The sequence below is a fragment of the Gymnoscopelus braueri genome, assembly GCF_963280865.1.
Source record: "Gymnoscopelus braueri genome assembly, chromosome: 3".
Lineage (NCBI taxonomy): Eukaryota > Metazoa > Chordata > Actinopteri > Myctophiformes > Myctophidae > Gymnoscopelus > Gymnoscopelus braueri.
Window position 1 is genome coordinate 10,480,713 of NC_137612.1, and position 26,777 is coordinate 10,507,489.

The 26,777-nt window shown below is 42.4% G+C and overlaps 1 protein-coding gene across 1 annotated transcript in view; it reads right to left on the reverse strand.

Moving 5' to 3' along the window:
* The window catches only part of LOC308081788 (low-density lipoprotein receptor-related protein 1-like), a 285,687-nt gene that overhangs the window by 18,823 nt on the left and 240,087 nt on the right, over positions 1-26,777 (reverse strand). Inside the window, exons 51-75 of the mRNA XM_080423412.1 lie at positions 26,012-26,128; positions 25,145-25,273; positions 24,341-24,463; positions 23,430-23,570; positions 22,935-23,122; positions 22,274-22,457; positions 22,068-22,153; positions 21,212-21,331; positions 20,311-20,498; positions 19,890-20,095; positions 18,996-19,184; positions 18,096-18,244; positions 17,894-17,987; positions 17,153-17,269; positions 16,338-16,457; positions 15,204-15,326; positions 14,800-14,925; positions 14,120-14,236; positions 7,562-7,668; positions 6,178-6,310; positions 4,471-4,593; positions 3,220-3,342; positions 2,457-2,597; positions 1,671-1,808; positions 566-685 (exon numbers count right to left, since the gene is read on the reverse strand). Of these exons, the coding sequence (XP_080279538.1) occupies positions 566-685; positions 1,671-1,808; positions 2,457-2,597; positions 3,220-3,342; positions 4,471-4,593; positions 6,178-6,310; positions 7,562-7,668; positions 14,120-14,236; positions 14,800-14,925; positions 15,204-15,326; positions 16,338-16,457; positions 17,153-17,269; positions 17,894-17,987; positions 18,096-18,244; positions 18,996-19,184; positions 19,890-20,095; positions 20,311-20,498; positions 21,212-21,331; positions 22,068-22,153; positions 22,274-22,457; positions 22,935-23,122; positions 23,430-23,570; positions 24,341-24,463; positions 25,145-25,273; positions 26,012-26,128 (3,402 nt within the window). The remainder of the gene's footprint in view (positions 1-565; positions 686-1,670; positions 1,809-2,456; positions 2,598-3,219; positions 3,343-4,470; positions 4,594-6,177; positions 6,311-7,561; positions 7,669-14,119; positions 14,237-14,799; positions 14,926-15,203; positions 15,327-16,337; positions 16,458-17,152; positions 17,270-17,893; positions 17,988-18,095; positions 18,245-18,995; positions 19,185-19,889; positions 20,096-20,310; positions 20,499-21,211; positions 21,332-22,067; positions 22,154-22,273; positions 22,458-22,934; positions 23,123-23,429; positions 23,571-24,340; positions 24,464-25,144; positions 25,274-26,011; positions 26,129-26,777) is intronic.

Consider the following 26,777-nt stretch of genomic DNA (forward strand, 5'->3'; position numbering starts at 1 on the left):
CATGAAATAGACACCAAGTTTGCATTTGTAGCTCATCTGGTTCAAAAGATTATAGGCAAAACCTTTTTAAAGTGTGCGGCCTTATTGAATTTGGCTGCTATGGCGACCCCGACACTCGCCGGCTTGGGCGCCCTCGCAAAATCATTAGAGAATGCCCAGGGCCAATTTTTCTTATAGACAGATTTGTGCGAACTTAGGGCCCTATCTTGCACGCCGCCTCACCCCTTATGCCTAAACATTTTTTGGCATTTTCTTTACTATTTTGAAAAACATTTTAAAATTGTGAAAATAGCCGATCTACACCAACACGTTGTGAGCTTGTAAATCGTCTATTTGAACGATTTAAAAAAGTTTTTCAAAATTGTAAAAAATAGCAAACATGTTTAGACATAAGGGGTAAGGCAAGATCGGGTGTTTAGCCTCATATCTCCATGATACCATGATATGGTAGTTCAGGCCCTGGACTAACCCTACTACACACACACACACTATTTGTACAAGCTAACTATGGATCTCCTGATGAATGTGATATTATCATGAGTGATGCAGTGTGTAGTGTACTCACTGTCAGCCTTGCAGGTGTCATTGATCCTGGTGAAATACTTGTGGCAGCTGCACTTGTGCGAGCCCTTGGTGTTGTTGCAGATGTGGGAACACACTCCGAACTGCTTGCACTCGTCTTTATCTGTCAACCAAAACCAACAAGACCAGAGGAGAACGTTTGAGCACACAGGCTCCCACCACCAGACTGCAGCCATAACACAATTACACACATGTCACATTCTCTGAGCCACTGTTTCTCAACCTTCTTTGAGCTCTGGACCACTAGCATATTTCAAACCATCCACCCCACCCCACCTCCACCCAACAATAGGGCATAGCAGTGGTGGCCATTTTCTGGTTCCACTTCAAAATAGTCAATGCATTTTTCCCATTCCCATTGACATTTCCAAAAATATGTATATCAATTATTTTAAACCTAGAATTAAGCCATCCAGGGTCCTGGTGAATCATGACCATAAGGCAAAACAAAGGGTATTTATTAAATATAGTATATCATATAATTAAATATAAAATAAAATAAAAACACAGTATCAAACGTTTTATGGTCATGATTCACCAGGACCCTGGATGGCTTGATTATATGCTTAAAATAATTGATATAAATATTTTTGGAAATGTCAATGGGAAAAATGCATTGACTATTTTGAAGTGGAACCAGAAAATGGCCACTGCTATGCCCTATATACTGTTAGCATTACACAGCCATTTCTAGTGACAAAGAAACAAACCTGGGGTGACAGGGACTTCCCAGTTGCTGCCCCCTCGCTATGGAACTCACTCCCAGCTCACCACACTCAAAACCCACCTCTTCAGACTCACATTCCCTACCTAATTTACCTTTATTTGTAGAGTTTTTAACCTTTTAAGTAGTTTTTCTAATAAAGTTGTTTTTATTTTGTTTCTGTTTTTGTAAAGTGACTTTGAGTACTTAGAAAAGCGCTACTCCCTCAGGGTGTATTTTCTGTTTTCTGTTATTGTGGGGAAAGCTTTCGCTGAGAATAGCCGATTGACAAGCTCTGTTGTGAGCTTGTCGATCTGCTATTTTCTGCGAAAGCTTTCCCCACAATACGGATGCTGGGGTTTAAGTGGTTAAACGTGTACAGTACCTTCACATCTGTTGTGACCTTTGGCCTGGAAGCCAGGTTTACAGGAGCAGAAGGAGTCGCTGCCGTTGACCACACAGTGTCCTTCGTCTCCGTCCCCACACACCGTCCTGTTGCTGTGACAGTCGTTCAGCACCGTGCCTGACCAGAGGAGAGAGCACAACGACCATATGGAACATGAAAAAGTTTGAGAACTACTGCACTATAATGACAAACACAGAGTCAAAGCCAAACCAAGGGGCCAGCTTGAGATTTTTACATTGACTCCAATACGGAAGAGACAGTTCATATGAATGGCCTGTAGTTTTGCTGTTTTACCCCTGCTGGTGTCAGAAAGAATTTATTTTAACGCAAGCGGATGGGTTTTTGACAAACTTTAGACTAGATTTTCTTACCTTAATAAAAATGGTCATAAATTCTATATGCTTCCAGTCGCTAGTTTAAAGTCTCCTTTCAATCATCATGATATGTGTTTTGCTAAATTATGGTCCCATTTATTCTAAAATTGACGATAAAGTAGGCTATTCTCTAGGAGGGGCGGGATGATTTGATTGACAAGCTACACAGCCAATAGCATTCATTCCCCGCCCCCGCTCTTGATTGACAAGCTACCCAACCAATAGCATTCTTTGGGGATTGTTTTCCGGTTCCTGTTCCCGACGTGCTTTTTGGCTTACATTAGAGATGGCGGATTTCAAATTCCTGAACAATCGGCTTAATTTTCGGTCTGTAGAAACCAGCGGTCTGGCTTTGTCCATCTCTTTTATACAGTCTATGAGCCAAACAGACCTTTCTTGCTGCAGTTGACCTCGTCGGAGCCGTAGTCCTCACAGTCGTTGAAGTAGTTGCAGCGCAGAGAGGCGCTGACGCAGCCGCCGCTGGAGCACTGGAACTCATCCTTCTGACAGAACGATGTGGATGGAATGGACTCTGGAAGAGAAGACTCATGATGTCATCATGTCTAACATTCACCCCATGCAGCGGTGGAAAGTAACTAAAGATATTTACTCAAGTACTGTACTTAAAAGGTAGGGTAGAAGTGATTTTCTTTGGTTAAAATAAGTGTCAAATAGCTCTATATTCTGATAGTACTCATTGCTGTAGAGTGTTTGTTCAGTAAGAGGAGAGAAGAGCTGTCTCTCCAGCTCTTTATTAAACAGAAAATGCATTTTCAGGCCAGGATACCAATTTTATCCAATCAGGATAGAGAACTCATGTCAGGATACAGAATAAACAGTGATGACACAAAGACATGAGCTGACAAAATTGGAACTGGAACACTATAAAAACAAATGAAGCTGATAAATGGGTATCTCTCCTGATTGGCTGAGATGTTGTCTCCTAACTGAAAACATATTTTCTGTTTAATAAAGAGCTGGAGAGAGAGAGAACAGTTGTTACTGAGCAAACACTATATAGCAATGAGTACTATCAGAATATGGTGCTTTAACCTTGTAACAAAAAATTACGTTTTGTTTTAACCAAAAGAATATCACTTACCCCTACCTTTAAACACTATTTAAAGTCTGTTAAAATGAATAAATAAACTCACGGCAATTGAGCTCATCACTGTTGTCCCCACAGTTGTTGACGGTGTCACACCGCTTGGACATGGGAAGGCACACACGGTCGTTGTGACATCGGAACGTCCTCGTGGGCGGGCACTGGAACATTGCTGTGGGGATAGGAACATTAGAGAGAGAGAGAGAGGGCGATGAAGGGACTGACGATGACAGATGTCCACCACCAGAGGGTGGTAATTTTGACAGCAAACTACGATGTAGTTTTAGCAATAGTCTTTTGAATAAAACTCAATTTAGTTGTAGTCATATTTCAGTCATCTGAAATGTTTTACTTTTAGTCTAGTTTTAGACTAAAATATCATAAGATTTTTGTCGGCTAAATCTACAGTTGATTTAGTCGACTAATGTTTATGTTGGCGGGCCTTGATGGCGTCAAGCTCACAACGCGTCTGCGACGCGTTGTGAGCTTGTAGATCGGCTATTTTCGGCTAAGCATAATTATAATGACTTGTCTTTTAGTTCTACTGGATCTCTTCTCCACTAGATCCCTCACTAACATTTTAGTCGAGATTTTTGTTGTTGACGAAATTGTCAATATATTTAGTCATCATAGTTTTAGTCATCATAGTTTTAGTCATCATAGTTTTAGTCATCATAGCTTAGTTTTTATTTAGTTTTCGTCAGTGAAAAAAGGTAGTCAACAGACATTTTACGTCATAGTTTTAGTCGAAGAAATTTAAAGAGGTGGTGCCATGGTTTTGCACTTTTTCTGTTTTTCATGTGTCTGTGAGGTTGATAGAACTTCATTAAGCCCCATGGTGGTGTTTTTATGGTGTTTTATGTCTTCTCTGACTATTTTGAGTTTCTTCCTGGAGGCTGAAACCTTGAGGGTCAAACGTGCCAATAGAAAAACAGCGCTTTGATGACACATACGTAAAAAATATACCCTCCCCCTCATTATCATAACACAACAGGTGTGGGCATGAGGAGGAGGAGGGACTAGGACAGGTGGGTGGTGCTAAGGTGGTGGAGGAGGTGCTAAGGTGAGAGCCCAGGTATACTTAATGAACTGGAGGCGTGTCCACATAAAAACATTATTTTAACACTTTCTGTACACTTTTTTGAAAAGAATCTTACTCCTAGTGTAACCATAATACCTGATGATTATGTTTTAGGGGGGGGGGGGGGGGGAATCACTGAAAATCACGGCACCCTGTCTTTAACCCTGCCACCAGAGAGTGCTGCCATGCGGCATGACGGACTGCTGGCGTTGTACTCACCGCATTCCCCGGGGTTCTCGTCAGAGTTGTCGCCACAGTCGTCCTCGCCGTCGCACTTCCAGCCCAGGGGCTTACACAGGGTGTTGTTACACTGGAACTCATCCAGGGGGCAGTGTCGACCCACTGACGGACGAACGAACGGGGAGAGACAGAGAGGTAGAGAGGACATAGAAGGAGGAGGAGGCGACACAATGATTTATCATCAACAGTTTTGGAAAAAGTATTTTTTACTTAGGTAAAAGTATCAATACTGCAATGTAGAAATACTCTTACTTGAGTAAAAGCACAACAGTATTGATATCAACATGTATTTAAAGTACCTAGAGTAGTACTCATTATGCAGAATGTCCCATTTCACAAGTCTTCAAATGTATAAACATCTTTTGAAAATAGCATATCTACAAGCTCACGACGCATTGTGAGCTTATAGATCTGCTATTTTCAAATGGCCGAAATGTATATAGGGCTGAAGTGGTTAATGTATGTTTTGGAATAATAAAGAAAATCTGCAAAGTAACTAGTAACTAAAGTTTTCAAGTAATTGTAGTGGAGTAAAAGTATGATATTTGCCTCTGAGATGTAAAAGTACTGAAAATTGGAAATAAATTGTACTTAAGTACAGTACTTGAGTAAACGTACTTAGTTACTTTACACCACTGGAGGCGACACAATGATTTATCATCAGCACGCTGGATCAAAGACTTCATGTATTGTACTGTGACGCTTAATTTGATTTGATTTATTAGACGTTATGAAGAAAAAAAAACATGGCATACATGATTCGTACTACAAGCCAAAACGTCAACGATACAACAACAAAAAACACAATAATGCCAGAGACGTATTTACATGGTGGTCCTTGGTCTTGGATAAACCAAAAAAAAACAAAACATATCAACAAAGAATATGACAAGTACATCAATTATATCGTCTCTGTCGGGTGGAAACCTCATACTGTATGTCCAAAAAACTTTTCAGGATTCAAATTCAAAAGCATCAAAAGTAGCAGATCTACAAGCGTTTCGAGCTTGTGGATCTGCTACTTTTGATAATTTTGTGTGACGCTGTACTATGATGAAGGAGGGCATTAATTTCACGAAAAAAATAAATAGAATATGGAGATTTCTGGCCGACAGCAACGATATAAAACACTACTACAGAAAATCCCTCAATTGCAAAAGCTTTGAACCTTCTCAGTACCACACGTTCTCTGTGTCAGCGGGGAGCGTTCTTTTTTTACAGAACTGTGACTGTAGCTAAAAATAGACTGGGATCCACAATGTCTCTGATGTCCACTGAAAGTGACATTCTGCGCAAATTGGATTTTTTATACCAGCCTCATTAAGGACTTCTCTACCAGACAACACTTATGAAGATAGGAGGAGTAATAGGCCTATTTATTATTTATGATTGTCCTGCTGTTGAATTATTGCTGTACAGAATTATGCTGCTGCTGTGTTTATTGTAATTCTATGGGTTTGTTTTGAGTGATTCCACTGAGGTGAAATTTCAGACCGCTGCAATTTTTCTCCACAATGTTCTAAATGCTCGCATTTATGCTGCAGAGTGTGTGTGTGTGTGTGTGTGTGTGTGTGTGTGTGTGTGTGTGTGTGTGTGTGTGTGTGTGTGTGTGTGTGTGTGTGTGTGTGTGTGTGTGTGTGTGTGTGCGTGCGTGCGTGCATGCGTGCGCGTGTGTGTGTTTCTTACCACCACTGTCGCATTTCTCCTCGTCGCTGCCATCCATGCAGTCGGCGTCTGCGTCACAGCGCCACCTTATGGGGATGCAGTGGCCGTTCTTACACTGGAACTGGTCGCTGTCGCACTTCACATCACAGCCGTTCTGCACGGACAATAATAATAATAACAACAATTAACTCCCATTAACACATCGGGTGCCAAACACGGTAAAAACTGTGTTTTCAGAGAGTAGCGATTAGGTGCCGAACACGGTAAAAACCGTGTTATCTGTCTTTTTTTTTTTTTTTACAAGGGGGGGGGGCTAGCGCAGCTCTGGAATCACCCACGGTGACTCTGAGAAGGAAGGGACAGATGGATCACCGTGCCAAAAACATGGCTCCCCGTCCGCTCCCGTTCTATCTCCTTGATAAAACCCTCCGTATCTCCTTAAATTTTTATAGTGGGGAAAACGAGTCCTTTTCGATGGGCAATTACTCCGTAATGGCGACTCGCGTGAGAGACGTTCGATCGTCGTACACGCATCCATTGTGTGCGTGTGGGTGCTCGCTGTGGAGTCCACAGCTATAAACAGCACAGCGTTACAAACGGTGAGATCTCTGGCACTCAAAGTAATCTGTTTTAATAAAACGCTGGCACCAGTTGTGTTAACAAGTATTTTGTCACCTTTTAAAAAAATATATATATGTTTTAAAAAATGTTATTACAGTATATGGTCTCTGTCGGATGGAAACCTCATACGTCCAAAAGTGTTACTTTTTAGGACTCGAATTTAAAAATAGCAAAAGTAGTAGATCGACAAGCCTTCGAGCTTGTAGGTCTGCTATTGTTGATACTTTTGGGTGACGCTGTAGTATGATCAAGTAGGAAGTTCATTTACGAAAGAAAAAAAAAGAACACAAAAAGTTTAAATGGAGATAAGACGTTTCTGCCCGACAACAATGATATACCAGGAGTCAATGGAGAGGCAAATAGCTCAATATGACATCACAGTGATATTATGTCACTGTGTTAATATGACATCACAGCGATATGACATCACAGCGTCAATATGACGTCATCAACGTGACTTCAGATGCCAGGCAGTGTTGCCAGATTCTGTGAGAGAAACAAGCAACCAGGTCTAGGAAAACCAGCCCAAAAGAAGCGACTATGGGCCACATGAGCACTTTAACATATACATCAGCTATTTGAAAATAGCAGATCTACAAGCTCACAACGCGTCGCATTGTGAGCTTGTAGATCGGCTATTTTCAAAAAAATCTTGCGGGAAATTATAATAAGCAGATCTGGCAACCCTGATGCCAGGCCGTAATTAGACCCTGAGATCTATTTTTCGACACCACTTTTGAACCGCTACTCGAACAGACGTGGGGTTCGGGTCGGGGTCACCTACCTCATCCGAGCCGTCGGCGCAGTCGTGGTCTCCGTCGCACTTCCAGCGGCCGGCGATGCACCGGCCGTTGGTGCAGGAGAACTCGCTCTCTGAACACTGCCGGGGCACTGAGGAGGACGAGACGGGACAGAGGTCAGGGGTCAGAGGTCAGAGGGCGTACGGTACGGAGGACAGGGAGCCAGAGAGGGGAGTCAAGTGCCTGATTTTAGCCTGGATCAAGACTATCATAGATGTACTTTATCGAGTCTGACTTTTACTTTCGTATCTATGTCAGTCTTGGTCTCTAGTCGCTGGACATCCACGCGGAAAGCCCGTACTTCTCCATAAAAAACAACAACATAGAGTGCTGACCCTGTAGCCACGGATGTTAACTCGACATTAGGAACCTGTTTGCACTGTATTAGTCGGTACTTTTCAATAGATATGTGTTTTAAAGGACAACTTAGTTTTTTTACAACCAAGGTTTATGTTTTAGCTTGTAATTAAAGTAAATAAAAGATGAGTGTTAAAATGTTTTCATTTACTGCTTTGTATAGTTTTAGCAATTTTCGCGATCTTTTTTACAGTGGGCGGGGGCATTCGGGCAGATGGCTAAATATGTCTTTTTTTACACATTAACCCGGCGATTTCTTTATTATTATTTACAGTAGCTCTTCTAGCCCCCAATAACTCACATCTAGCCATCAAAGCCATTTTTATTGTGTAAAAAATACATATTTAGCCACCTGCCCGAATGCCCCCGCCCACTGTAAAAACAATCGCAAAAATTGCTAAAACTATAGAAAGCAGTAATTGTTTTTTTTAAACACTCATCTTTTATTTACTTTAAAGGGGAAATCCACCCATTTTCAATATTTAACTATGTCATTAATATAGCATAAAGGAGTTGTGTGGAAATAAGAAAAAATTAAAAAAAAAATTAACATTGCAAAAAAATTTAACATTGCAAAAAAATTAACATTGCAAATTACACTGTGATGACTCATCATGGTGTAATTTGCAATGTTAATTTTTTTGCAATGTTAAATTTTTTTGCAATGTTAATTCTTTTTAAAAATTTTTCTTATTTCCACACAACTCCTTTATGCTATATTAATGACATAGTTAAATATTGAAAATGGGTGGATTTCCCCTTTAATTACAAGCTAAAACATAAACCTTGGTTGTAAAAAAACTAAGTTGTCCTTTAATCCCGTCCTCGTTTACATCCTGTTTACGTCGAGTGTAATACCGGCTTTCACCTGATGCGCCCCCGTCACTACCACCCATTGAGGAATACAGGGAACTTCCTACAGAATCCAACACAGACGGGATTAAAACACATATCTATTGAAAAATATGGATTAAGACAGTGCCCACAGGTTCCAAATGTCGCGTTAACGTCCGTGGCTACAGGGTCAGCACTTTATATTAATTTTTTTGTACATGTGCAGAGAAGTACAGGCTTTCCGCGCGGATGTCCAGTGACTTATAGGGGGGTAGAGACCGAGACTACCATAGATACGAAAGCAAAAGTCAGACTCTAATAAAATACATCTATGATGGTCTTGATCCGAGGCTAGGCTTACGAAAGAACTGAGCCGAGAGGAGAGGAGGGGGAGGGGCTTCAGAGAGGAGGGACTGAGGGGGAGGAGGCGCTAGTTAACAGCCCAACATACATTACAGTACGTACGGTACATGTAGCATAGTCTCGCGTAGCCGCACGATCCGGACATCTCCATCTATACTGAAATGCCCTAAATTCAGTGTAGTAGAGCTAAAACCATGGGTGGAAACAACTCTGAGATTTAAAAAAAAAACATAACTTCATGATACAGAACCTATTCAAAGTCTTCAGGGCGACCCCTTTATATTGGGCCCAGCACAGGACTGGTTTGCAATGCAGTGTGCCTATAGGCTAGGTTTGTTAGAGAGACATCTATCTGCTGTTCTAGCAACTATGTTGAATTAAACCTTTACACCATTATACCTTCTCACTGTAGAGGACTCCTAGGTTCACTTTTTTTTTTTTGTGTGTGTGTGTGTGTGTGTGTGTGTGTGTGTGTGTGTGTGTGTGTGTGTGTGTGTGTGTGTGTGTGTGTGTGTGTGTGTGTGTGTGTGTGTGTGTGTGTGTGTGTGTGTGTGTGTGTGTGTGTGTCTCTGTGACATACAGGGGGTGTACTGTACTTGTACATCAAGCTGCCTCACACTACAGAAACAGGAGATAGGCTCCTCAGCTCCTATCGGCCTCAGGGCTCGGCAAGGCTTAAAGGACAACTTTGTTTTTTTTACAACCAAGGTTTATATTTTAGCTTGTAATTAAAGTAAATAAAAGATGAGTGTCATTTACTGCTTTCTATGGTTTTAGCAATTTTTGCGATCTTTTTTTTACAGTGGGCGGGGGCATTCGGGCAGGTGGCTAAGTGTCTTTTTTTACACAATAAAAAAGGTCCTGTGGTCTTTGATGGCCAGATGTGAGTTATTGGGGGCTAGAGGAGCTACTGTAAATAATAATAAAGAAATCGACGGGTTATTGTGTAAAAAAAAAGACATATTTAGCCACCTGCTCGAATGCCCCTGCCCACTGTAAAAAAGATCGTGAAAATTGCTAAAACTATAGAAAGCAGTAAATGATTTTTTTTTTTTACACTCATCTTTTATTTACTTTAATTACAAGCTAAAATATAAACCTTGGTTGTAAAAAAACTAAGTTGTCCTTTAAGGTTGTTTCCGACGGGGAGCGTTCTCGCTTGGATCAGCTGGATCGTCATTGTTGTTTTGTCCTCCTGCGTGTAGTGGGGGAAAAAAGAGCTGACCAAATCCAGCTCTTACCGCGTGCGGGCGTGCGGGCGTGTGCACAAAACGAGCATTCTCCGCATCCCAAATAATCACCCGTCTCTCATTGAAAAGGAATTACTACGGCGTGTCACTCGCTCCCTGTCTGAAACAGCCTTTACTTGTGTGTGTGTGTGTGTGTGTTTACTCCCTCGTGTTGTGTCTGACAGACAGCGTGACTGAGTTCTTGTCTACTCTAGTCTTCTTTGTCTTGTCGTATGTTTTTTTCTTTTATCCTTCTTTCTTCGGACTGCACCCCCCGGCCCAGTGTAATAACCAGTGGTGGAAAAAGTACTCAAATTCTTTACTTAAGTAAAAGTACCAATACTGCAATATAAAAATACGCTGTTACAAGTAAAATAATTCAAAATTTACTTGAGTAAAAGTACAAAATAATTGGCATCAAAATTTACTTAAAGTACCAAAAGTAAAAGTACTAAATATTTGAAAATAGCCTATGTATAAAATAGGGCTGAAGTGGTTAATGCATGTTTCATAATGTCATCATTTATATCTGAAAAGTAACTAGTAACTAAAGTTTTCAAATAATTGTAGTGGAGTAAAAGTACAATATTTGCCTCTGAGATGTAGTGGAGTAGACGTAAAAGTACAGAAAATGGGAAATACTCCAGTAAAATAAAATAATCACACCCTGTGTGAAGTGGGCGGTGTCTTGCTAGCTAATCACAATACTGAATGGAGTCAACCAATCATGTACAAAAGATAAATACATTTATTGAAACACTCTTTATGATGGGTTGAAAAAAAAACATAAATTTGTTTTTTTAAAGTTATGGTTTCTTATATAGGGCTATGCACATGTGTCATGTGACACTGGCCAATCACAGTCCTGAATAGATTGTGATTGGCCAATCACAGCGCAGGATAATTGTACAAATTTCCAAACCTCACTTATAGGGGCGGTTTCACTGCCCAAGATAATTGTACACATTTCCAAACCTCACTTATAGGGGCGGTTTCACCGCCCAAAAATCCTCAAAAGTTTACAGTACTTGAGTAAATGTACTTAGTTACTTTACACCACCGGTAATAACTGGATGGGGGGGCGCACTACAAATCCAGAACCTATGAACCTTTAGGTAGGTGGAGATGTCCGATCATCCAGCAATACAAGACCAAACAGGAGGACTTACACAGTACATTTGGGGAAGTTTGGGGGGGCAGCTAGAGGGTCAGGGGGGGGGTCGGGGGGGGAGCTGGAGGCACACTGAGGGGACTGGGGTAGCAGAGGGTTTGGAGGGGGGGGTGTTATGAGCTGATAGGGTGAACAGACCTACCTCTAGATCACGCCAACGGGCCAGTGTGTGAAATGCAAAATAGACATGAGATGATGGTGTGAGATGTGCAGACGGCAACACAACAAGTCAAGGCAAAAAAAATTACCATAAGTATCTACAAGCGTGTGCTGTTGAATTAATACGGTATATACCGGTGATTCTCAACCTTACCCCAGTTTGAACTATAGGCATATATTTAGACCCGTAACTATTCTATTTGGTTCCTAACTAAAGGATAAAGGATTAACCTTTATCCCTCATCCCCCCCGGCGGGCCTCGAACCCCACGTTGAGAACCAGTACGGTATACCATGCTTTATTACACGGCTTGGCTGTGATTGTGATTGATTGTGATTGGTCAATCACGGCAGTCAGCAGTCTGTTATTTCTCGATAGCAGACCGTTGCTATGAAGAACAGACCGTTGCTATGAAGAACAGACCGTTGCCATTAAGGACAGACTGTTGCTATGAAGGACAGACCGTTGCTATGAAGAACAGACCGTTGCTATGAAGAACAGACCGTTGCTATGAAGAACAGACCGTTGCCATTAAGGACAGACTGTTGCTATGAAGGACAGACCGTTGCTATGAAGAACAGACCGTTGCTATGAAGAACAGACCGTTGCTATGAAGAACAGACTGTTGCTATAAGGAGAACAGACCGTTGAATGAGCGCCTGGATTTCATATCAATCAGTAGTGCTTGTTTTTTTTATATTTTTTTACTTTAAAATTAATGATAAAGTAGGGTATATTTCTAGGGTTTCTACTGGCTCTACCGAGTGAAGACTCTACCGCCCTCGCTGCGGTTGCAGCCAATAGCATTCATTTCCATTTCGGACCGGATATAGAAAGATGGAAAGATTTGAAATCGCTGAAAAATAGGCTGTAGAAACCAGTGGCTTCACTTTGTCCATTCATTTTTACGGTCTATAGGGCATAGCAGTGGCGGCCATTTTCTGGTTCCACCCCAAAATAGTCAATGCATTTTTCCCATTGACATTTCCAAAAATATTTAAATAAATTATTTTAAGCCTAGAATCAAGCCATCCAGGGTCCTGGTGAACCATGACCATAAAACGTTTGATTCTGTGAATTTCTTTTTATTGAAAACGGCAAAACAAAGGGTATTTATTAAATATAGTATATCATATGTTTCATTTGTTTTTATTTTATATTTAATTATATTATAATTAAATATAAAATAAAAACACAAAAATCACAGAAAAAAAATGTTTTATGGTCATGATTCACCAGGACCCTGGATGGCTTGATTCTAGGCTTAAATGAATTGATATAAATATTTTTGGAAATGTCAATGGGAAAAAATGCATTGACTATTTTGGAGTGGAAGCAGAAAATGGCCGCCCACTGCTATGCCCTATGGCTCAGACGCACCTGTCCATTGAAGTAGGTGCGCAAAAGGACTTAACAATCAACAAAATCATGTTGTTGTTATATTTTGTGTCAATTTAATAATTTATGTATTAAGTAGCCGTGTAATAATAAGAAGGATAATGAACAGCGAGGTGAGAAATAAACCGCTCGATTCGAGAGCCTTCCATGCACTTCGCATCGGGGGGGAAACTGTATCATCACCCTGTCCCGGGGTTATTTTCTCAATAATGGCTGCTGTTTATTATCCCTTTACACATTAACACACACACACACACACACACACACACACACACACACACACACACACACACACACACACACACACACACACGCACACACACACACACACACACACACACACACACACACACACACACACACACACACGCAGATCAGCGGCGCATCACTTACCATCCATAAAACGGTTTGATTTGACTGTTTGATAACAAACATCTCATGCAAGAATTATCGTCTCTGTCGGGTGGAAACCTCAGATGTCCAAAACTGTTACTTTTCAGGATCTACAAGCTCAAAACGCGTCGCTTCGCGCCGTGTTTCGAGCTTGTATATCTGCTACTTTTGATGACTTTTTTTGTGACGCTGTAGTATGATAGGGGAGTTCATTTACAAAAAAATCACACCCAGTGTGAAGTGAGTGGCGCCTTTGATGAGTTCATTATGCGCATGTGTTGCACTCCTGTTTGTGTTTAATTAGTGTAACTGGTTGCATCTTTGTGTTGTAATCAGCTGCAGCTGTTGAGGCCAGAAACAAACATGTTGAGGCCGTCCGCAAACATACGGACGGACAGACAGACACACACGGTCAAATGTAGGAGTGGTTGGCACCACTCAAAAAACACAAAAAAGTTAGAATATGGAGATAGGAGGTTCCTGCCCCAACAGCAACGATATGACATCATTACTTTCATACAGACGATGATCAATGATCAGTGAGTGTGTTCGTTACGTACTGTGAGGACCTGAATGGGTGGTGGGGTGAGGGGTTGGGGGGGGGGGTGGGGGTGGGGGGGTTGAGGAGAGGAACCTACCACACTTGTCCTCGTCAGAGTTGTCCCCACAGTCGTTGTCGTAGTCACACTGCCAGCGGCCCGGCACGCAGCGGTTGTTCTTGCAGCGGAACTGGTAGGGCTCGCACGTACGTTCGTCTGTGAACCAATCAGAAATGAGTTGTGTGTGTGGAAGGCAGTCACACTCACACAAGGACATTCCTGCAATAGAATTCTCAAATTATGCCCGAACCCTACCCTCCCCGACCTGACGTTTCCAGGCTAGGCCAAAAATCTATGTTAATTACACACAATACATATTAACCCTTTAAGACCTGAGAAGATTCTAGAAATGTCTTCTAAATCCAAAAAAAAAATTGGGAAAAAAAACAAATTTTTTTTTCCTCGATTTTTCAAAAATAGCAGATCTACAAGCTCATAGCGCGGCACTCGGTGCCGCGCTATGAGCTTGTATATCTGCTATTTTTGAATAGCCTAAAGAAATCTAAAGTGACACAGATGCGTTCCAGGTATCAATGGGTTAATAGACCATATTCACACGGCGGCCATGTTGCTATTAAGTCAATGAAGTGCCACCCAGGTTGCCACGGCAACGGGGTGGCACTTTCAATTTTAAATTCCAAAATGGCCGCCGTGTGAATATGGTCTATTAGGGGGTTCTTGGAAGGAAAACGTCTAAAAACTGTAACTGTAACTCTTACCACACTCCTCCTTGGGTTCATCGGAGGCGTCCCCACAGTCGTCTTCTCCGTCACACTTCCATCGGGCCGGGATGCAGCGTCCAGAGTCCTTACAGCGGAACTCGTCCACACCGCACGTCATCTGGGCTGCAAGGGGACACCGGGAGAACAGGTCCAAAGATACGGAACGTTGAGAAGGAGGGGGGATGGGAGGGCTACAAGCGACAAAATATGCGTGCATAACATTGTAGTAAATACATAGGGATGGGCGTGCGCGTGCATGTGCGTGTGCGTGTGCGTGTGCGTGTGCGTGTGTGTGTGTGTGTGTGTGTGTGTGTGTGTGTGTGTGCGTGCGTGCGTGTCTGTGTCTGTGTGTGCGTGTGCGTGTGCGTGTGTGTGTGTTTTTAGTACAGCTGAGGCCTTACTGCAGTTGGCGGGCTCGTCCGATCCGTCCACGCAGTCGTTGTCCCGGTCACACACCCACACCCGGGGGATGCAGCGCTTGGTGATGGAGCACTGGAACTGGTTGGGGGCGCATGTCACCTCCGCTACACAACACATGACACAAAGACACAGGTCACCTCCGCTACACAACACATGACACAAAGACACAGGTCACCTCCGCTACACAACACATGACACAAAGACACAGGTCACCTCCGCTACACAACACATGACACAAAGACACAGGTCACCTCCGCTACACAACACATGACACAAAGACAGGTCACCTCCGCTACACAACACATGACACAAAGACACAGGTCACCTCCGCTATACAACACATGACACAAAGACACAGGTCACCTCCGCTACACAACACATGACACAAAGACACAGGTCACCTCCGCTATACAACACATGACACAAAGACAGGTCACCTCCGCTACACAACACATGACACAAAGACACAGGTCACCTCCGCTACACAACACATGACACAAAGACAGGTCACCTCCGCTACACAACACATGACACAAAGACACAGGTCACCTCCGCTATACAACACATGACACAAAGAGTCACCCAACCATGGCAGAGTCCATTTACTAAATCTTATATTGAGGGAGGACAATAGCAATGAAAGGCCACCTGAAAGGAACATACTGTACCAGCGTCAGTACATGTCATTGTCTGGCAAAAAAAAAGGAAGAGACCAAGGCACTCTTGTGGAAACATTTAAAAGCCTTTAATACTAATAGCCTTTAATGACAAATGCATGGCAAGAAAAAGAATAAAAGATAAACCTATTAATAAACAACAATTTATGCGGCAACAATGACTTCATTTTAGATATCTTTGGCTATTAAAAAATAGCAGATATACAAGCTCATAGCTCAAATCTTTGCTTCTGGGGGGGTCCCTGGAACAACATATTTTGAGATGGGGGTCCGCGGCCAAATACATATAATGTCGGGGGGTCCTTGACATGAAAACGTTTGAGCACCACCGATATAACATACGTTTTTTCAGAAACCAGTTAGGATTTAGAAGACATTTGTAGATGCGTCCTTATGGGTTAAAGAAAGTCAAGGGACAATGAACGTAACATAACTTACGACAGTCTTTCTCATCCTCTCCCTCTCCACAGTTGTCCTGGCCGTTACACCGGAAGATGCCCGGGATACAGCGGCTGGGGTGTGTGCATTTAAACTGACTGGGCAGGCACACGTGGATATCTGTATATAATACACAGAGGACATGGTACATTATTAGCAGTGGTGGAAAAAGTACTAAAATTCTTTACTTAAGTAAAAGTACCAATACTGCAATATAGAAATACTCTGTTACAAGGAGAAGTCCAGAATTAAAAATTGACTTGAGTAAAAGTACAAAAGTATTGGCATCAAAATGTACTTAAAGTACCAAAAGTAAAAGTACTAAAATGTTTGATGCGACGCGTTGTGAGCTTGTAGATCGGCTATTTTCAAATAGCCTATGTATAAAATAGGGCTGAAGTGGTTAATGCATGTTTCATAATGTCATAATTCATATCTGAAAAGTAACTAGTAACCAACGTTTTCAAATAATTGTAGTGGCGTAAAAGCACAATATTTGTCTCTGAGATGTAGTGGAATAGAAGTGCAAAGTACAGAAAATGGGAAATACTCCAGTAAAGTAAAAATTCCACAAAAGTGTACTTCAGTACAGTACTTGAGTAAATGTACTTAGTTACTTTACACCACTGATTATTAGCAGCTTGACCGATATATATGGGTTTGGCCGATATATTGGCCACAACTTTTCTGACAACGTCGGTATCAGCATTCATGTAGCTGATGAGTCCTGATGTTTCACCTTTAAGAATTTTTCAAAAATAGCAGATTTACAAGCTCACAACGGGTTGCGACTTTTAAGTTAACAGCATGCGTACCGCAGTTGGCCTCATCAGAGTTGTCCTGACAGTCGTTGTCTCCGTCGCAGATGTACGCAGGGTTGGTACAGATGCCTGTGCCACACTGGAACTGACCTGGCCTGCATTTAAACTCAGCTACAGGGTAGGAAACACAACACAGCAGCATTACCACACCAGCGAATACAGTACAATAACATGGAGTAAACAATAATAACAAGAATGAAGTGTTGGGCTTAGCTAACTTATAGCCAAGGTACTAACTGCCCAACACCTTTACGCTTAACTACATTTCCTAGCTAGCTTGTCGGTAGCTTCATTGCTTTCAGAATAACGTAACTTTCAAGTAGTTGAGCAATTCTTTCCACCATGTAGCTGGGTAGCTTTGCAAAAGCTACATCACTATACATTTTCAGTGCCACATCAACATAAACTAGCAGTGCAGTTTGTCCATCACATCAAAGAGAGAATCCTCCATCTCCTTACATTTCTAGTCACGTTTTATTCAATCACTCAATGTAATAACTTCCTCAGCCTAATTACCAACAAAGCTGCAAGGTTCCTAGCTACTTTTACTAAGTAACTTGTAGTGTACTGTATGTTATATACTACCTATACTTGTTTTGAAAAAGAGCCTTTAGTGTGGCTCAGTTGCTTTTTATGAAGAGCTAACTCTAGTAGCTTAGCTACAGTAGCAACATTTAGCAGCTTGCCCAACACTGAGCACGACTATTGAGGTCATTTTTCGGTATCTCCACTCACGGCAGTCTGCAGGTTCGTCCGACCGGTCGCCGCAGTCGTCTTCCGTGTCACACTTCCACCAGAACGGAATGCACTTGTCGTTCTTGCACACATACTGACGGGAGAGACACAGGCTTTAGAATGGGTAATGTATTAAAAACAGAAATGAGATATAAAGTCATATAAGTGTAAGTACAACACGAGTGAACCCGAGGTGAATCACCTGGCTGGCGGTGCAGTTGGACATGCACTGTCTGCCGTCAGCTGCCAGGTAGAAGTTGGTGGGACAGGCACACTTGTAGCCCCCTCCAGGTGAGAGCAGACACAGGTTACTGCAGCCGCCGTTGTCCGTCTGACACGGGTGACCGGCCACTGCAAGGTGTGGAAAAAAACACGTACAATATGAATAATATTGTTGCTGTCGGGGCAGAAACCATTTTTTTCTTAAATTAACGCCCTACTTGATCATACTACAGTGTCACACAAAAGCATCAAAAAGTAGCAGATCCACAAGCTTGTAGATCTGCTACTTTTGCTGTTTTGCTATTTGAAGTAACAGTTTTGGACATAATAAGGTTTCCACCCGACAGAGACGATACATAATCATCAAGCAATCATCGACCTAATAATGGATTTGGTTCCATTTTTACACACTCTGTAGTTTGCAGTAGGTGGCACAGACCCTCAGGCTGACCCAAGGCATCACATTTTGCCACTTTGTCAGTAGCAGTGAAAGTCATGTTTTGACATGACGGGACACCCTGAAACGTCCTGAAAAGTTTGGACGTGACGGAACGCCATGGCGACGTCGCATGTTGACAAAACTATGCCTAAACGTAACCCTAACCTCACAAAAATATACCTAACCCTAACCTTACAGTGGGATTCTATCTCGGAAGGTTGCGGTTACTAGCTAAGCGCTGCTACCAGGTTAGCCACCGAGGCGACTGGCCAAACCCTTGATTCGAGTAGTATTTGAAGCTCCAATGCGTGCCTTTTAGTTTTTGTATTATAGTGACGCATTAGGGAGTGAAAATTACAGAGCGACAATAACTGACGCCTATCTGTGAGAATGTGTTGAACAGCAGGTGTAACACTGTTGTATACAGTAGGTGGTACAGACCCTCTGGCTGCCGGTAGGGGTGGAAGATGTGGATGTCCATGGGTCTGTGCAGGGTGCTGATGAGCATGGTCTTGTTGGTGCCCTGGGTCTTGTGGGCTCTGTTGATGGACTTGGTCTCCCAGTCTGTCCAGTAGATGTGCTCCTCAAACAGAGTCATGGCGAAGATGTGGGGGATGTCCTGACTCAGAACTACACAAAACCAAAAGAGTCAGAATATTATAAAGTATAAGTGCATGAACAAAGTATGGTGAAGGATATTATATATAACAATAGTTAAAGTGCACGAATAAAGAATACAAGAGTAAACAGTGTTCCCACTGCTTTCATTGCTTTTTTCTTTCACTACTCATGGTAAGATTAATCTTTAGATAGCATGTTATGTAGACAGATGCCAGGTTCATGTGTTGACCAGGCATCCTATAGTTTGTATAGTTTCAATGTACAGATTATTGATTATTTGATATTATACTGTTTAGACAGATGATAGGTTCTTCGTTTACCTATGAGATTAGATTACTGTTTCTATGCATTTGATGTATTACCTGGTGTTTACCTTGCTTACTGTAAACCGCTCTGAATTAAGAGCGTCTGCTAAATGCCTAAATTGTAAATTGTAAGATAATCAAATTCTATTCTTACACACAATAAAATGTGTTCATTTAACTCTTAAGACTTAGACAGTAAAAGAAAATGTACCTGTACCTGTGTAATTACATGTTGTCTTCTCATAATGTTGGCCATTTTTCATGTTTGTGATTCTATCGAAAAAGTATCTGTGTGTGTGTGTGTGTGTGTGTGTGTGTGTGTGTGTGTGTGTGTGTGTGTGTGTGTGTGTGTGTGTGTGTGTGTGTGTGTGTGTGTGTGTGTGTGTGTGTGTGTGTGTGTGTGTCACACCTGTGTGTCTGTTGGTTCCGTCCAGGCTGGCGAACTGGATGTAATCCTCCCGGGCGTCGGCCCAGTAGATGCGGTCGTTGATGAAGTCCAGCGTCAGGCCGTTGGGCCAGGTGATCTTATCGTCCACGATGGCGCTCCTGTTGGTGCCGTCCATCCCGATCCTCCCGATGTGGGGGTGGTCGCCCCAGTCAGACCAGTACAAGTACCTGTCGGGGGGAAACACAGCGTCAGGGGGGGGGGGGGGGGGGGGGGGTCACTATGCAAGAGTCTAGAACAGCGTTGGTCTGTACAGTATGTATGTCCCCTGAGTAGACCATATGTATGTCCTAAGAAGAGTAGACCAATCACAGCAAACAACCCAGCTCAGCTGACGCTGCTACACCAATCACATTCATTCCCCACAAAACCACAATCCTCTTACCCGTAGCGCACGTCCACAGCCACGGCGCGTGGCTCTTTCAGGCCGGTGTTGACCAGGACCGTTCGGTACGCCCCGTTCAGTTTGGACACCTCGATGGTGTCCCGCCCCTTGTCGCACCAGTACAGGTTTCCTCCCACCCAATCCACGGCCAGGCCGTCTGGGTTGCTGAGCGACGTGCGGTGAAGGACCTGTCAAGGAGCCATACATGCACTCTGTATATACAAGTACGCACCACGTTTTTCTAGTTTTCTATCCAACGGTGATATCACAAAACATTTTTAATACAAGCATATCTCTGCTGTCGGGCAGAAACCAACCAAACCAAAATGTCCAAAATATATATATATTTAGAAAAAAACGTACACATACAAAACAACACAATACTGCCTCATCAAAGTTGGTATGGTGATTTTACACATTGTCAGATACTTGAATGTGTCCTTATATTATCATCACTTTACCAAAATACAGCTCAAGTGGAGTTAGGAGGTTTTTGACCAGTGAATGTGGAGATCGTTGTTTTGTCCATCATTGATTAGAATGACGAAGTCAAACGGAAAAAAAAGAAAGAAACCTGAGTCGTTATAAAGTTGCTCTGTGTGCCACGCAGAACAGAGGGGGTGGAGTTAGAAGGTTTGACAGACAGTTTGAGGATCCAATGGAGTTAGGAGGTTTAGTCAGAAGCTATTTTTAATACTTTTCATTGGTTCAATATTTGTAAAACCCACAGACAGACGTAAAGGGTGTTCAATAGCACTGATTTATTAAAGAAAAAAAAAGAAAAATGTAAATACTGAGATAGGAGGTTCGATCGTGCCCGACAGCGACGGTGAGCATTTTGAATACGGTTTCCCTTCCCCGCTAATCAAACCCTCATCATTGTGATTTCCGCCACACTGACCTGGACATCACTGCCGTTGATGTGCATGCGTCTGATCATGCTGCCCTGGGTGGTCACGTCCGTCCAGTAGATCATCTGCTGCCGATAGTCAAAGTCCAGAGCCACCGCGTTGTTCAAGCCCTGTCACACACACCACCACCAGTTCACATTAGTGTCGGACAGGAACACATTCCGGCATCATGCCTAAAGCAGTCTGCGTTGCAGAATATTGTACAGGTTTGCAATAGGATGTGTTGTTGCAGCCAAAGGTTGTCACCTGTTTGATCAGGGTGTAGTTTTACCTGTTTGATCAGGGTGTAGTTCTACCTGTTTGATCAGGGTGTAGTTCTACCTGTTTGATCAGGGTGTAGTTCTACCTGTTTGATCAGGGTGTAGTTTTACCTGTTTGATCAGGGTGTAGTTTTACCTGTTTGATCAGGGTGTAGTTGTACCTGTTTGATCAGGGTGTAGTTGTACCTGTTTGATCAGGGTGTAGTTGTACCTGTTTGATCAGGGTGTAGTTCTACCTGTTTGATCAGGGTGTAGTTCTACCTGTTTGATCAGGGTGTAGTTTTACCTGTTTGATCAGGGTGTAGTTTTACCTGTTTGATCAGGGTGTAGTTGTACCTGTTTGATCAGGGTGTAGTTGTACCTGTTTGATCAGGGTGTAGTTGTACCTGTTTGATCAGGGTGTAGTTGTACCTGTTTGATCAGGGTGTAGTTTTACCTGTTTGATCAGGGTGTAGTTTTACCTGTTTGATCAGGGTGTAGTTTTACTTGTTTGATCAGGGTGTAGTTTTACCTGTTTGATCAGGGTGTAGTTTTACCTGTTTGATCAGGGTGTAGTTTTACCTGTTTGATCAGGGTGTAGTTTTACCTGTTTGATCAGGGTGTAGTTGTTGCCACTCAGGCTGAGCTTCCTCAGGTAGTAGCGGTTGGCAAAGATGAGGAAAGGTTCCACCTCTGGAGGAAGTGAGAGTTGGTTTATCTTTAGAAAATACACCCATCCTGCAAAGCCTGCCTGGCTCATATATTGAGGGGGGGGGGGGTCCTTGACTTGAAAAAAAAGTTTGACTGTCTTACCGGAGGTGGACTTGCAGATGGTGGGGTCTTCGGGGCTGAGCTGGAAGCCCTCCACACACAGACAGTGGAAGCTGCCGTGTGTGTTGATGCAGCGCTGGGTGCAGGGGTAGGTGGTGGTGCACTCGTCCACGTCCACACACGTCTTCCCATCGTCCTTCAGACGGAAGCCGGGGTGGCATCGGCACTGTAAGGAGCCAGGAACAGGGTGGGTAAAGCTACACAAAAGCATCACACAAAAGCATAAAAAGTAGCAGATCTACAAGATTGTTTCGCTTCGCGTTTTGAACTTGTAGATCTGCTACTTTTGCTATTTTTGAATTTGAATTCTGAAAAGCAACAGCTTTGGACATGACAATTTACAATGTAGGCATTTAGCATAAGCTCTTAATCAAGAGTGATTTACAGTAAACAAGGTAAACACAAGGTAATAAAAAATGCACCTGATCATATTCATATTCTTGACGTGAAAATGTTTGAGAAACACTGGTTTAAACAACATTTAGGAAGCAAGCCCAAATAAACAACTAGAAACAAGACCAAACAAAACACAACCTGCAACTAATATTTACAAGGGACTTTACAGAAGAACAAGCCCAAAGTCGCTTATAATAAGCACTGGTGTCAAGCATTTCACTTTCACAGTGTAAACAACACACTGTACCTTGAAGCCTATCTTGAGGTCTTCACAGAGCTGGGAGCAGCCACTCAGCTTGCTGTTCAAACACTCATTAACGAAGCAGTTGAGCTCGTCGGAGCCGTCGCCGCAGTCGTCCTTGTTGTCGCACAGCAGCGTCTCGTTGACGCAGTTCCCGTTGTGGCAGGCGTAGGCCGTGTCGTTGCATTTCTTCTCTGTTTTTTTTCAGCGGAAACAATTGAGAGAAAAGGAGGAGAAGGGAAGAGGAGTGGAAGGAAGGAAGCAAAGGGGAGGAGGTGTTGATGAATGTGACTGTGATGTTAAAGTGTGTCAAACGTTTCCTAAAACTAAAGTATTCATTGCTTAAGTGTTTAGAAAATGTATGACAGGTGTCAAGAGGTGCTGGCATAGCTTGTGTTACTGTTATGTGTGTGTGCATGGGTGTGCGCGTGCGTGCGTGCGTGCGTGCGTGTGTGTGTGTGTGTGTGTGTGTGTGTGTGTGTGTGTGTGTGTGTGTGTCACCTGGGCCGTTGCAGCGAGGGTTCTTGGGAGCCTCGTCTGAGCGGTCGTGACAGTCGAAGTCTCCGTCACACTCCCAGGCGCTCTGGATGAGGCAGCGGCCGTTGGCGCAGCGGAACTCATTGGGACCACATGTCGGGTACTCTGGATGGAGCACCATAAACCACAAGAGTTAACGCTGCGTTCACACTCGCAGCTACAACAAATACAGGCTACCATTCTTTTTCAATGGAAGCCAGCGACATGAAGATACAAAGATACATTCGACGTTAGCAGCTGCTACAAAAGCTACAACAGCTACAAAGCTACAAAAAAGTTGAGCTGGTTTCAACTTCAAAGCTACAAACATGCTGTGTAGTTTTGTATCTTCTGTATCTGCCAGTGTTATGCTGCGTTCACACTCGCGGCTACAAAAGATACAAAACTACATTTTAGTTTTTACATTTTAAAACATTTTCCAATGGACCACCTGTAATTATGAGAAACAGTGGGTTAAAGCAAGGGTCTTCAACAGGGGGTCCGGGACCCCTAGGGCAGGGGTCTTCTAGGGGGTCCTCAGAGTTAATACAGGGGGTCCGCCAAATCTTTGTGTGATATGATTTTTTATTTTTACATTAACCACTTGAACCCTAGCATCCCTTCTCTGAGGAGAACTTTAGCCAAAAATAGCCGATCTACAAGCTCACAACGCCTCGCAGCGCGAGGCGTTGTGAGCTTGTAGATCGGCAAAGATTTGTAGATCGGCTTGTAGATTTTTGGCAAAGAGTTATAGGTGTAGAGGGAAAAAAGAGCAGCAAAAGTTTATCTGAAACACAATTGTATACATTATGTAGTGGGGGTCCCTGCTTCCTCTCTCTCTCAGCTAAGGGGTCCTTGGCCTGAAAGACGTTGAAGACCCCTGGGCTCACACTCACCACACTCCATGGACTCATCTGAGCCGTCGGTACAGTCGTTGTCGTGGTCACACACAAAGTGCTTGGGGATGCACTGTCTGTTCTGGCACATGAACTCGTTGCTGTCGCACGTGTCGTTGAACACTGAAAAACACAGGAAGAGTTTCAGTCAATAAGTATATCGTCACTGTCTGGGCAGAAACCTCTTATCTCCATATTGTTTGTGTTTTTGTGGTAAATTAACCCATTAACCAATTAACCACAGGAAAGCATGTGTCATTTTAGATTTCTTTGCCTATTCAATAATAGCAGATCTACGAGCTTGAAGATCTGCTATTTATTGAAAAATCTTGATAATTTTGCAAATCTTTGAATATATATATTTTTAAAGCAAACATTTGTAACTCAAATCTTTGCTTCTGAGGGTCCCTGGAACAAAATGTTTTGAGATTGGGGTCCGCGGCCAAATACATATCATTTTGGGTGGTCCTTGACATGAAACAATTTGAGAACCACATAGCAACAGAGGTTTTTTTCCAAAAACTCTTAGGGTTTAGAAGACATATGTAGAATCCCCAGAAGCAAAGATTTGAGTTACAAATGTTCGCTTAGAAAAATAAATAAATAAAATAATTCAAAGATTTGCACAACTTTTCCAAGATATTTAAAAAAAACAGCAGATATACAAGCTGAGATGAGCTTGTAGATCTGCTATGTTTTAATAGCCAAAGTGACACAGATGCTTTCTCGGATTGAATGGGTTTATTGTCTAATGTATCTTTTCAACAATGCCACCCTGCTCGGGGTCCTTGCTGTCCTCCTTACCACAGCCAGCTTTGACGCTCTCATCGGAGCCATCTGGACAGTCTTTGTCCCCGTCACACTTCCAACGCAGGGGCACACACACGTGAGAGCCAGGGCACTGGAACGCCTCAGGACTGCACGTCTTCGTCTCTGTAAAAAAGAAAGAAATACAAATAGTGTTTAAAGTTGTTGTTGATGGGTTCCATTACCCAGAGTGTGTTTATGTTTGGTTTGTCAATTGAAGCACTTTTCAATCTGTGAACACTTTTAAGAGAGCACTAAAAACCTACCATTTTAACAAAGCATTTGGTTAGCTTTTTAAGCCGGGTTAATAACCCTGTCTCTCCTTTTTAAACTTGTTTTAAACATGTTTTAATCCTGTTTTAGACTTTTTGATTATCTTGCAAATGGTTTTCTTCATCTGTTTTATTATGTACTGTAGCACTTTGAGGTTTGTTTCAAATGTAAAGTGCAATACAAATAAAATTTCGGTTTCCAACAGAAATGGTAAGATTATTTGACAAATGTACAAACTCCAAAGTCACGGATGGTTATACACCAAAGTAGAATAGAATTTGCTCCTTTGAGTTCTCAGTTACTAAATTCAGATACAAGGAAATATCAGCAATAGCTAAAGGATGTGTTACAAAAGATTCAACATTTATTTATGTTACATGTACATATTTCTAGTGTTTAATACATAAAGAGAAATACAACATTTCATATCAAAATTTACAGTGTACTTGGGGTGTTTTTTGCTAACTGAAAATGGACAGACCATGTACACTCTGGTCTGTATGGCTCTGTCTAAAATAAATCCAACTGAATTTGACTCTTTTATTTTAACATTGTAGTTATAGCTGCATCCACATCATCTAAGATACTCACTGCACTTGCTGTCCTCGTCGGTGCCGTCCCCGCAGTCGTCTGCTCCGTCACACACCCAGCGGCTGGTGATACAGCGGTGGTTCCCACACTCAAACTGAGACGCAGAGCAGAACTTATCTACAGGAGAGAGACAGAACTTATCAGAGCAGAACTTATCTACAAGAGAGAGACAGAACTTATCAGAACAGAACTTATCTACAGGAGAGAGACAGAACTTATCAGAGCAGAACTTATCTACAAGAGAGAGACAGAACTTATCAGAACAGAACTTATCTACAAGAGAGAGACAGAACTTATCAGAACAGAACTTATCTACAGGAGAGAGACAGAACTTATCAGAGCAGAACTTATCTACAAGAGAGAGACAGAACTTATCAGAACAGAACTTATCTACAAGAGAGAGACAGAACTTATCAGAACAGAACTTATCTACAAGAGAGAGACAGAACTTATCAGAGTAGAACTTATCTACAGGAGAGAGACAGAACTTATCAGAGCAGAACTTATCTACAGGAGAGAGACAGGGGGAGGAATGCATGGAAGCATCAGTGCACTGTTGATTTCGTCGACTAAAAGTATGACGAATTTATTTTCGTCGACTACCTTTTTTCACTGTCCAAAACCAAATGAAAACTAAATAAAAACTAAGCTATGATGACTAAAACTAAGACTAAATATATATATCATCGACAAATAAAAACTAGACTAAGATGTTAGGGAGGGACTAGTGGAGAAGAGATCCAGTAGAACTAAAAGACAAGTCATT